Source organism: Bombina bombina, chromosome 7, assembly GCF_027579735.1.
Source record: "Bombina bombina isolate aBomBom1 chromosome 7, aBomBom1.pri, whole genome shotgun sequence".
Taxonomy (NCBI): Eukaryota; Metazoa; Chordata; class Amphibia; order Anura; family Bombinatoridae; genus Bombina; species Bombina bombina.
The window spans coordinates 620,250,875-620,263,422 of NC_069505.1; the positions used below are offsets into that span (position 1 = coordinate 620,250,875).

At 37.4% G+C, this 12,548-nt stretch overlaps 1 protein-coding gene across 2 annotated transcripts in view; it reads left to right on the forward strand.

The window, feature by feature from the left end:
- The first annotated feature begins 998 nt into the window (after nucleotides 1-998).
- LOC128635629 (zinc finger protein 436-like) overlaps nucleotides 999-12,548 on the forward strand; it is a 182,523-nt gene continuing 170,973 nt past the window's right edge. The window contains exons 1-4 of one of the 2 annotated variants that reach the window (XM_053688708.1): nucleotides 999-1,046; nucleotides 3,804-3,868; nucleotides 8,970-9,083; nucleotides 10,715-10,774. In XM_053688708.1, coding sequence (XP_053544683.1) covers nucleotides 9,006-9,083; nucleotides 10,715-10,774 — 138 coding nt within the window. In that variant the 5' untranslated portion in view covers nucleotides 999-1,046; nucleotides 3,804-3,868; nucleotides 8,970-9,005. The remainder of the gene's footprint in view (nucleotides 1,047-3,803; nucleotides 3,869-8,969; nucleotides 9,084-10,714; nucleotides 10,775-12,548) is intronic. The other variant, XM_053688709.1, reaches the window with a different exon arrangement.

The window sequence follows — 12,548 nt, forward strand, 5'->3', positions numbered from 1 at the left end:
GATCAGCCCACAGCTATTTTTTTGTAGTGCACAGATTGTTAAATTAGGAGTGTAGGGTATTTAGCTGGTTTTAAAAGAAGATGAAAATTAAAATGTCATGATTCAGATAAAAAAACAAAAAAAATCTCTGATGAAGCGCATGTACGCATGCGCAAAACGCGTCAGCTGGGGCTTACCCTGTGCCTTTTCTGAAGCCTGCTCCTCAATCGACCTTTTGATTCACTCTGAGATTCAGCGTTCTCCTTTCCTCATTGCATAAAAAAACAACTTCCAATTTCCTTTATACATTTTTTGTTTTCTCAGTATCCTTTGCTGAAGGATGTACCTATCTAGATATGCTGAGGAGTATGCAGGCGTGAACACTTTAAAGCAGCAGTGATTGCAACAATGTATAACATGGTTACATTGTTGCAAACCTTGCAGCCATATACTGCAACTGATATAGAATGCTCTTGAAGATAGGATACAGGGAACATAAAGTATATTCAATAATAAAAGCAAATTAGATTTTTTTTATTATTAATAAGCTTGCTGCAAATATCACGCTCATTAGGGTATATCCTATATATAGTGTAGATATTTTATATATATATATATATATATATATATATATATATATATATATATATATATATATATATATATCTCCACTTTCAGTCACACGTGGTGCTTCTTATTTACACTAATGTTACGTCATATTAGCCATTTGTGGGTGATTATAAGAAATGACGTACACTTTAAGGGCAAAATACAGTTGAAAGCAGCATCTTCGGTTGCTAAGCAACGCATTTTCTTTACAGGATACAGGCCGCTTCATTATTTATGACGTTTCTAACTACAATAAATTTAAACGAGCGCAACATAAATCTTAACATTGATTGGATGTTTAGTGTCATATGACGCGGATTAGATTTACACAACTTCAACTTCCGGCTTAAACTACAACTCCCAGTGTGCAGCGGGAATAGGTATTGCCCACTCGGAAGCCTCACTTCCTCCCTTATCTGATATGGCGGAAGATTTCTGAATTTGGCCACATATCAAAGGTAAATCTCTGCCTAACTATTTATATTGCGCTTATTTTAGCGCAGCCGCACATGTTATGTATAAGGCATGGGCTATGTGTGTTTTACTTCTTTGTACGCAGTAGTGGAGCATTTGAATACCTGTGTATTAGTGCATACCTCTGTATACTGACATCTTCATCTGCTGGGATACAAATACACGCACTTGCTATACTATTTTTTTATATATATATATATATATATATATATATATATATATATATATATATATATATAGGCTTACCAGAAGTCCCACTTTTACTGGGATTGTCCCGGTTTGGAGGCGCTGTCCCAGTGTCCCACCCAGTTGTTCATTCTGTCCCAGTAGGGTTGCCACCTCCAGGTTTCAAATCATGAATATTATCAAATATGACTGGACTGTGGCTCTCCAGCATAGTTGGATGCTGGTGCTTTATTACATACAGCCCTGCTTAGCTTAACGTTCGTGTCCTTCAAAGTTTACATTTAGTAATACAGGCTGAGTGAACAGCATAGGGTTTTTTAATTTTTGTAGTACTACTTGGTTTATTTTTCTAAGAATTTAACACCCCCGACCCCTGGTGACATTGCCGGTAATACACCTTTAGGGGAATCATGTGAGTATGACTAGGAAGTACAGACAGGCAGGATTTTTGGCCTGGATCTTGCTTTACTGCATGCAGGATAGCATTTTGGCTATAATCGTCCTGCATTATGGTATAGAGTAGCCTCTTAAACAGCTTTAGCAGGTACTTACGTGTTTCTTTTTTACTTTTATTCAGTGTTGTATTTATGCCTTATCAGTATTTGGCTCTGTTCCTTAATTAGACACATAAAACACATATTACACTGCAGATATTAAATTGTGAAATTGATAATTATGAAAGTGATAATTATGCTTATGTTTGGCATTATTTAGCATCTGAGATTTAGATTAATGATTTATTTGCCATGACAAAGTAATGGTGCCTTTTTCACAAGGGGTAGTGTTATGGTCTATTTAAACTGTGTGATTCACTTGTTTGACTGAGGAAGGGTAGAGTATCCACGAAACATTACACACATAAAAGCTACTACTTTAAAAGGACCGGTAATTGCCACGCCCCCTTGACCACGCTCCTGACCACACCCCCACTGGCACCGCACCAGGTGGTCCCAGTTTCACCTCTAAAAATTATGGTAAGCCTATATATATATATATATATATATATATATATATATAATACAGCACTCACTTGCTATACTATTTTATATATATATATATATATATATATAATACAGCACTCACTTGCTATACTATTTTATATATATATATATATATATAATACAGCACTCACTTGCTATACTATTTTATATATATATATATATATAATACAGCACTCACTTGCTATACTATTTTATATATATATATATATATATATATAATACAGCACTCACTTGCTATACTATTTTATATATATATATATATAATACAGCACTCACTTGCTATACTATTTTATATATATATATATATATAATACAGCACTCACTTGCTATACTATTTTATATATATATATATATATAATACAGCACTCACTTGCTATACTATTTTATATATATATATATATATATATATATATAATACAGCACTCACTTGCTATACTATTTTATATATATATATAATACAGCACTCACTTGCTATACTATTTTATATATATATATATATAATACAGCACTCACTTGCTATACTATTTTATATATATATATATATATAATACAGCACTCACTTGCTATACTATTTTATATATATATATATATATATAATACAGCACTCACTTGCTATACTATTTTATATATATATATATATATATATATATAATACAGCACTCACTTGCTATACTATTTTATATATATATATATATATATATATATATATATATAATACAGCACTCACTTGCTATACTATTTTATATATATATATATATATATATAATACAGCACTCACTTGCTATACTATTTTATATATATATATATATATATATATATATATATATATATATATATAATACAGCACTCACTTGGTTTATGATTACGGCATTGCCGAAACTAGTCAACCACCTGCATTCCTTTTACCTGTTTGCTGTGATGTGAAGTATTGTTTTATACAAGAAGAATAAAGAATTGGTTTTTATGCACACAAGGAACCGACTGCTGCCTCATCTTTTGCTAACTACAGCACTCACTTGCTATACTATTTTATATATATATATATAATACCGCACTCACTTGCTATACTATTTTATATATATATATATATATATAATACAGCACTCACTTGCTATACTATTTTATATATATATATATATATATAATACAGCACTCACTTGCTATACTATTTTATATATATATATATATATATATATATATATATAATACAGCACTCACTTGCTAGATATGTAATATGTGTGTCTGTGCATATATATAAATGCACAATACAGCTGTAATATACATTTTGTATGTTCTACACCTTTTGAGATAGATATATATAGTTAACCAATCACCAGCAGCTCCCACTAGTGTAGGATATGTGCATATTCTTTTTCAACAAGGGATACCAAGAGAAGAAAACAGAAGTGAATTTAAAATGACATGCTCTATCTGATTTTTGCAAGTTTAATTTTGACGTTCCTATCCCTATAAGTAATAAATATAACTGTGCCCTCTATTGACACTTTTCTCTGTGTTTTCTGGGGATAATGTAAACGTTTTTGTTTTTTACAGTTTTATATCCAGTTTTTTTTGGACATTTATTTTCCCTACCAGGAAGCATCAGAAGATCAGACAGGGTACGTTTTTCTCTTTCTCTCACACATATTAGCTCTCTATTAGCTACATATACTTATTCTTATCTAACCAGTTCTGTGTAGTGTGTCTATATCCTGTGTAGTGTGTCTATATCCTGTGTAGTGTGTCTATATATTGTGTACTGTGTCTATATCCTGTGTAGTGTGTCTATGTATTGTGTAGTGTGTCTATATATTGTGTAGTGTGTCTATATCCTGTGTAGTGTGTCTATATATTGTGTAGTGTGTCTATATATTGTGTAGTGTGTCTATGTATTGTGTAGTGTGTCTATATCCTGTGTAGTGTGTCTATATCCTGTGTAGTGTGTCTATATATTGTGTACTGTGTCTATATCCTGTGTAGTGTGTCTATATCCTGTGTAGTGTGTCTATGTATTGTGTAGTGTGTCTATATATTGTGTAGTGTGTCTATATCCTGTGTAGTGTGTCTATATCCTGTGTAGTGTGTCTATATATTGTGTAGTGTGTCTATATATTGTGTAGTGTGTCTATATATTGTGTAGTGTGTCTATGTATTGTGTAGTGTGTCTATATCCTGTGTAGTGTGTCTATGTAGTGTGTCTATATATTGTGTAGTGTGTCTATGTATTGTGTAGTGTGTCTATATCCTGTGTAGTGTGTCTATGTATTGTGTAGTGTGTCTATATATTGTGTAGTGTGTCTATGTATTGTTTAGTGTGTCTATATATAGTGCACTGTGTCTATATCCTGTGTACTGTGTCTATGTATTGTGTCTATGTATTGTGTATTGTGTCTATGTATTGTGTAGTGTGTCTATATCCTGTGTACTGTGTCTATGTATTGTGTAGTGTGTCTATATCCTGTGTACTGTGTCTATGTATTGTGTAGTGTGTCTATATCCTGTATAGTGTGTCTATATATAGTGTAGTGTGTCTATATATAGTTTAGTGTGTCTATGTATTGTGTAGTGTGTCTATATATTGTGTACTGTGTCTATATCCTGTGTAGTGTGTCTATATCCTGTGTACTGTGTCTATGTATTGTGTACTGTGTCTACGTATTGTGTAATGTGTCTACATATTGTGTAGTGTGTCTATATCTTGTGTAGTGTGTCTATTGTGTACTGTGACTATATCCTGTGTAGTGTGTCTATATTGTGTGTACTGTGTTTACATATAGTGTAGTGTGTCTATATCTTGTGTACTGTGACTATATCCTATGTAGTGTGTCTATATCCTGTGTAGTGTGTCTATGTATTGTGTAGTGTGTCTATATATAGTGTAGTGTGTCTATATCCTGTGTAGTGTGTCTATATATTGTGTAGTGTGTCTATATCCTGTGTACTGTGTCTATATCCTGTGTAGTGTGTCTATGTATTGTGTAGTGTGTCTATATCCTGTGTAGTGTGTCTATATCCTGTGTAGTGTGTCTATATATCCTGTGTAGTGTGTCTATATCCTGTGTAGTGTGTCTATATCCTGTGTAGTGTGTCTATATCCTGTGTAGTGTGTCTATATCATGTGTAGTGTGTCTATGTATTGTGTAGTGTGTCTATATCCTGTGTAGTGTGTCTATATCATGTGTAGTGTGTCTATGTATTGTGTAGTGTCTCTATATTGTGTAGTGTGTCTATGTATTGTGTAGTGTCTATGTATTGTGTAGTGTCTCTATATTGTGTAGTGTGTCTATGTATTGTGTAGTGTGTCTATATTGTGTAGTGTGTCTATATTGTGTAGTGTGTCTATATCCTGTGTAGTGTGTCTATGTATTGTGTAGTGTGTCTATATATTGTGTAGTGTGTCTGTAGTGTGTCTATATCCTGTGTAGTGTGTCTATATCCTGTGTACTGTGTCTATATCCTGTGTAGTGTGTCTATGTATTGTGTAGTGTGTCTATATCCTGTGTAGTGTGTCTATATCCTGTGTAGTGTGTCTATATATTGTGTAGTGTGTCTATATCCTGTGTAGTGTGTCTATATATTGTGTAGTGTGTCTATATCCTGTGTATTGTGTCTATATCCTGTGTATTGTGTCTATATCCTGTGTAGTGTGTCTATATATTGTGTAGTGTGTCTATATCCTGTGTAGTGTGTCTATATATTGTGTAGTGTGTCTATATCCTGTGTAGTGTGTCTATGTATTGTGTAGTGTGTCTATATATTGTGTACTGTGTCTATGTATTGTGTAGTGTGTCTATGTATTGTGTAGTGTGTCTATATCCTGTGTAGTGTGTCTATATATTGTGTAGTGTGTCTATATATTGTGTAGTGTGTCTATATATTGTGTAGTGTGTCTATGTATTGTGTAGTGTGTCTATATCCTGTGTAGTGTGTCTATATCCTGTGTACTGTGTCTATATATTGTGTACTGTGTCTATATCCTGTGTAGTGTGTCTATGTATTGTGTAGTGTGTCTATGTATTGTGTAGTGTGTCTATGTATTGTGTACTGTGTCTATATATTGTGTACTGTGTCTATATATTGTGTAGTGTGTCTATGTATTGTGTAGTGTGTCTATATATTGTGTAGTGTGTCTATATATTGTGTAGTGTGTCTATATATTGTGTAGTGTGTCTATGTATTGTGTAGTGTGTCTATATATTGTGTAGTGTGTCTATGTAGTGTGTCTATATATTGTGTAGTGTGTCTATGTATTGTGTAGTGTGTCTATATATTGTGTAGTGTGTCTATATATTGTGTAGTGTGTCTATGTATTGTGTAGTGTGTCTATATATTGTGTAGTGTGTCTATATCCTGTGTAGTGTGTCTATATCCTGTGTAGTGTGTCTATGTATTGTGTAGTGTGTCTATATCTTGTGTAGTGTGTCTATATCTTGTGTAGTGTGTCTATATCTTGTGTAGTGTGTCTATGTATTGTGTAGTGTGTCTATGTATTGTGTCTATGTATTGTGTAGTGTGTCTATATCCTGTGTAGTGTGTCTATGTATTGTGTATTGTGTCTATATCCTGTGTAGTGTGTCTATGTATTGTGTAGTGTGTCTATATCTTGTGTAGTGTGTCTATGTATTGTGTAGTGTGTCTGTAGTGTGTCTATATCCTGTGTAGTGTGTCTATATATTGTGTAGTGTGTCTATATCCTGTGTAGTGTGTCTATGTATTGTGCAGTGTGTCTATGTATTGTGTAGTGTGTCTATGTATTGTGTAGTGTGTCTATGTATTGTGTAGTGTGTCTATATCCTGTGTAGTGTGTCTATATCCTGTGTAGTGTGTCTATGTATTGTGTAGTGTGTCTATGTATTGTGTAGTGTGTCTATGTATTGTGTAGTGTGTCTATATATTGTGTAGTGTGTCTATGTATTGTGCAGTGTGTCTATGTATTGTGTAGTGTGTCTATGTATTGTATAATGTGTCTATGTATTGTGTAATGTGTCTATGTATTGTGCAGTGTAACGTGCTATTACCTTTCATACACCTGGTTGCTTTATATGTTACCATCTGTACTCTTGGCTGATCTCTGTGCTGCCGTCTGTATTAACCTCTGTGCTGCCGTCTGTATTAACCTCTGTGCTGCCGTCTGTATTAACCTCTGCGCTGCCGTCTGTATTAACCTCTGCGCTGCCGTCTGTATTAACCTCTGCGCTGCCGTCTGTATTAACCTCTGCGCTGCCGTCTGTATTAACCTCTGTGCTGCCATCTATATTAACCTCTGCGCTGCCATCTTTATTAACCTCTGCGCTGCCGTCTATATTAACCTCTGTGCTGCCATCTTTATTAACCTCTGCGCTGCCGTCTATATTAACCTCTGTGCTGCCGTCTGTATTAACCTCTGCGCTGCCGTCTGTATTAACCTCTGTGCTGCCGTCTGTATTAACCTCTGCGCTGCCGTCTGTATTAACCTCTGCGCTGCCGTCTGTATTAACCTCTGCGCTGCCGTCTGTATTAACCTCTGCGCTGCCGTCTTTATTAACCTCTGTGCTGCCGTCTGTATTAACCTCTGTGCTGCCGTCTGTATTAACCTCTTTGCTGCCGTCTGTATTAACCTCTGCGCTGCCGTCTGTATTAACCTCTGCGCTGCCGTCTGTATTAACCTCTGCGCTGCCGTCTGTATTAACCTCTGCGCTGCCGTCTTTATTAACCTCTGCGCTGCCGTCTGTATTAACCTCTGTGCTGCCGTCTGTATTAACCTCTGTGCTGCCGTCTGTATCAACCTCTGTGCTTCCGTCTGTATTAACCTCTGTGCTGCCATCTGTATTAACCTCTGTGCTTCCGTTTGTATTAACCTCTGTGCTTCCGTCTGTATTAACCTCTGTGCTGCCATCTGTATTAACCTCTGTGCTTCCGTCTGTATTAACCTCTGCGCTTCCGTCTGTATTAACCTCTGCGCTGCCATCTGTATTAACCTCTGTGCTGCCGTCTGTATTAACCTCTGTGCTGCCATCTGCGCTGCCATCTGTATTAACCTCTGTGCTGCCGTCTGTATTAACCTCTTTGCTGCCGTCTGTATTAACCTCTGCGCTGCCGTCTGTATTAACCTCTGCGCTGCCGTCTGTATTAACCTCTGCGCTGCCGTCTGTATTAACCTCTGTGCTGCCGTCTGTATTAACCTCTGCGCTGCCATCTGCGCTGCCGTCTGTATTAACCTCTGCGCTGCCGTCTGTATTAACCTCTGCGCTGCCGTCTGTATTAACCTCTGCGCTGCCGTCTGTATTAACCTCTGCGCTGCCATCTGCGCTGCCGTCTGTATTAACCTCTGCGCTGCCGTCTGTATTAACCTCTGCGCTGCCGTCTGTATTAACCTCTGCGCTGCCATATTTATTGTTGGCTATTTCACACCTTTTTCTGTTAACATGATTCCCACCCATTCATGTAATTTAAAGAAACTGTATTGTTATAAAACATCTTGAAATATTGTCAAAAGATAAGGTGCACTATTATTTGTAGCTTATCCAGATAAAAAAACGCCTGAAAGCAAATCTACCTCAGCATTGCTTAGCGTAAAACTCTACCGTATATAGTATTTTATCTATTTGTAGGCGCAAACCAATGGTCTTATTCACGGCCAATCTATATTCTCATTTCTCCTGACCAGCTGATCTCCTGACTACTTCATCCCTAGACAACTTTTCTCCTCTCCTAATTTTTGATACTTTTCCATTCTCGTAGGTCTTGTAGCTTCTTTATTTCCCGATATAAAACAAGATGAAGAAAAACCGGGAACAGATGGCGGAGCAGTTCTTGAATTACGCTTTGGAGATCATCTACCTGCTGACTGGAGAGGTGAAACCTTCTGGCGGATGATGTTGTGATGTCATTATTACACGTCTGTTTTAATTCAGAATCGATATGCAGATGTAATAAAAAGGACATAGGCGTGGCAAGAGGGTTAAAGGGACAGTAAATGCTCACCTTTGTCTGAATTACATTTTCGTACCGCAGTACATTCTTTTAATCATCATTTCGTTGCACACCGATTCTTCGGAAGGAATAAGTCATGGTTCAACCACCTGCGGATATTTCCTTAACAGCGTAAAGTTAGGTCGCTCCTTGCATGTGTGATCTGGTTTCACACTCTGTCAAGGGACGATCAGGGCTGCGCACTGGTTAAAATCAATTGTGTGTTCAGGGCCCCTCGTGATTGGCTGTGTAGGGTCGATAGACTAGCGAATTAGAACTCGTCATTGTTCAATTATTATGGCCCTTTTAATATGTCAAAGTAAGAGAAGGATGTGGAGAGTGAATTGATATTTAATGGGACTATGATTTTTCGAGAAGAGGAATACTAGAGCAGGCTTCTAGTTGGGTGATAATGTGCATAATGGTAATGTGTATGGTTACTGCATAGAATGTGCTTTTAATAAAGGAACACAAGAAATCACAATATATGCACAAGGGTATCCTGAGTGTTAAAGGGACACTAAGCCCAAATATTTCCTCTCATGATTCAGATAGTGCGGCAATTCTAAGAAACTTTAAATTTACTCCTATTATCCATTTTTTCTTCCTTCTCTTGCTATCTTTATTTGAAAAAGCAGTATTGTAAAGCTTAGGAACCGGCCCATTTTTGGTTCAGCACCTGGGTAGCATTAGCTGATTGGTGACTTAAAGGGCTTGCTCCTAAGCTTATATTCCTGCTTTCTCAAATAAAGATAGCAAGAGAATGAAGAACAATTGATCATCAGAATAAATTAGAAAGTTGCATAAAATTGCTGCTCTATCTGAATCATGAGAGAAAAAAATTGGGTTTAGTGTCCCTTTCATTTTTTTGTTCATGGTTCAGAAAGAACAGACAATGTTAAATAACTTTCTTATTTATTTTTGTTATCAAATCTCTTGTTGTCCTCTTTAGGAGGGAGCAGCAATGCACTAACGGAAGCTAGGTGAGCCAATGACAAGAGGCATATATGTGCAGCCACCAATCAGAAGCCAGTTCCCAGTAGTGCATTGCTGCTTCCGAGCCTACCGAGGTATACTTTTCAATAAACAATACACAGAGAATTAAGCTAATTAGATAATGGAAGTAAATTGGAAAGTTGTTTAAAATTGTACGTTCTATCTGAATTATGAAAGAGGAATTCTAGGTTTCATGTCCCTTTAAAGGGACATGAAACCCAAAATGTTTCTCTTGTGATTCAGGTACAATTTTAAACCATTTCTAATTTAATTCTATTATCGCATCTCCTTCGTTCTCTTGGTGTCTTTTGTTGAAAAGCAGGGACGTGCGCTCAGGAGTGGGCACTTGTCTGGAGCACTATATGGCAGACGTTTTGTAAGAATGGTATCCATTGGCAAGAGCACTATATGGCAGCACTGTTACCTCTTCTGCCAGACTCACACAATACATTTTGCAGTCTCGTATCCCTTTAAGTCTCCTCTATAGAATACTGACGCATTTCTCTATGATCTTGTAGGAATACAGCGTTGTGAAGAAACGTTCCCCACACAGGAACATTCACCGGCTGCACAGAGAGGTGAGGGCCGGTCTACACCAGAATGTTAGTGTTTATCCCTTTATTACCCATCCCCCTGTTTTACAGAACCAGCACTGTTATATAAATACACTTTATTTCTTTTTTAAGACACGATGAGTCCACAGATCATCTTAATTACTAATGGGATATTCACCTCCTGGTCAGCAGGAGGCAGCAAAGAGCACCACAGCAGAGCTGTTAAATAGCTCCTCCCTTCCCTCCCACTCCAGTCACTCTCTTTGCCTACGTTAGTGATAGAAAAAGGTAAAGTGAGGTGTTAGAAAAGATTCTTCAATCAAGAGTTTATTATTTTTAAAGTAGTGCCAGAGAGTGCTGCGTTGTTCTAGGGTGTAGCCGTAGTCCAGATCAGTCTCTACAGTAGAGCATTGGTGGCTTTAGAGCAATGGGAACTTGTGGGACATAATTCTCACTGCGTCTCCCATGTATTACTGATGCTGCCCTATATCCTATAGTCTGAGGTACAGCTTACTCAGCACTCTATTTCTCCACAGGTCGATGTGAGGGAGAGGACCTCTCAAGCCTGTGAGCTGCCTTGCTGTCAGGCAGAAGTTCAAGGTAAGTGCTAATTTTATTATTTTCTGGGGACATCAATCACTCAGAAGAAAGTGAGCACTACATTACTGACAATCATATAATCAAGGGCTAAGATAACCGATTGGGCTCTTTAATGTGATGGGACTCGTGAACTCTTCTTGATGGAGAGAACTATGGCAGCCATTTTATGCAGGCACTGGGGCTGGATAGGAGGCAGTGCTATTTTATGGCTCTGAGGTTTTCTCCCGGCAGTTTTAACATAGAAATATACCGACCGGGAGATGGTCCCATTTTTGGCAACGCCCACGATGGGCGGATCTTAATGCTGTACGCTATTTCTTTTGCATGATGTACCGAGTCCACGGTTTCATCCTTACTTGTGGGATATTGTCCTTCCTAACAGGAAGTAGCAAAGAGAACACCACAGCAGAGCTGTCTATATAGCTCCCCCCTTAACTCCACCCCCCAGTCATTCTCTTTGCTAGCTCTAAGCTGGAAGGGTAAAGAGAAGAGGTGTTAAACTGTTAGTTTTTATTTTCTCTTCAATCAAGAGTTTGTTATTTTTAAATGGTACCGGTGTTGTACTATTTACTCTCAGGCAGGACATAGATGAAGATTTCTGCCTAGAGGATGATGATCTTAGCATTTGTAACTAAGGTCCACTGCTGTTCCCACAGAAGCTGAGGAGTACAGGAAAACTTCAGTGTGAGGAACGGTTTCTTGCTATACAGCAATGAGGTATGTTCAGTCATATTTTCTGCAGAGACTGTGTTAACTCAGAAAGGCTGACAGTGTCCCCATTAGGGGAAGGGGAAGCAGTAATAATAGTGTTATCAGAGGTTTTTAATAGCTTGCATAAAGGGTTAATTTTTTGTGGGCACTCAGTTTGTTATGTGAATTTGGGAAAAACGTTTTTGTGTCTGGGAGTAACGTTTTTTGTTTTATGGGACATTTGCTTGAGGGTTCTTTGGGGTTGTTTATAACCCACATGGCTTTCAGGCAGGGTTTGTTAGTTTTGTGTAGGCCCCAGCAACATCGAGTGAGGTGGGCGGGGCCTATTTTCACATTTACAAGCAGCAAGCAACTTCTCCTGAAGTCCTGATAGTCTTCTGAGGGACTAATTGAAGCTTTAAACCCCATATTATCGTTTCCTAAGGACAGGTAGGGCCACAGCAGAGCTGTGGCAAGGTGCTTTAGGGGTTTTTAACCGGTTTTAGAC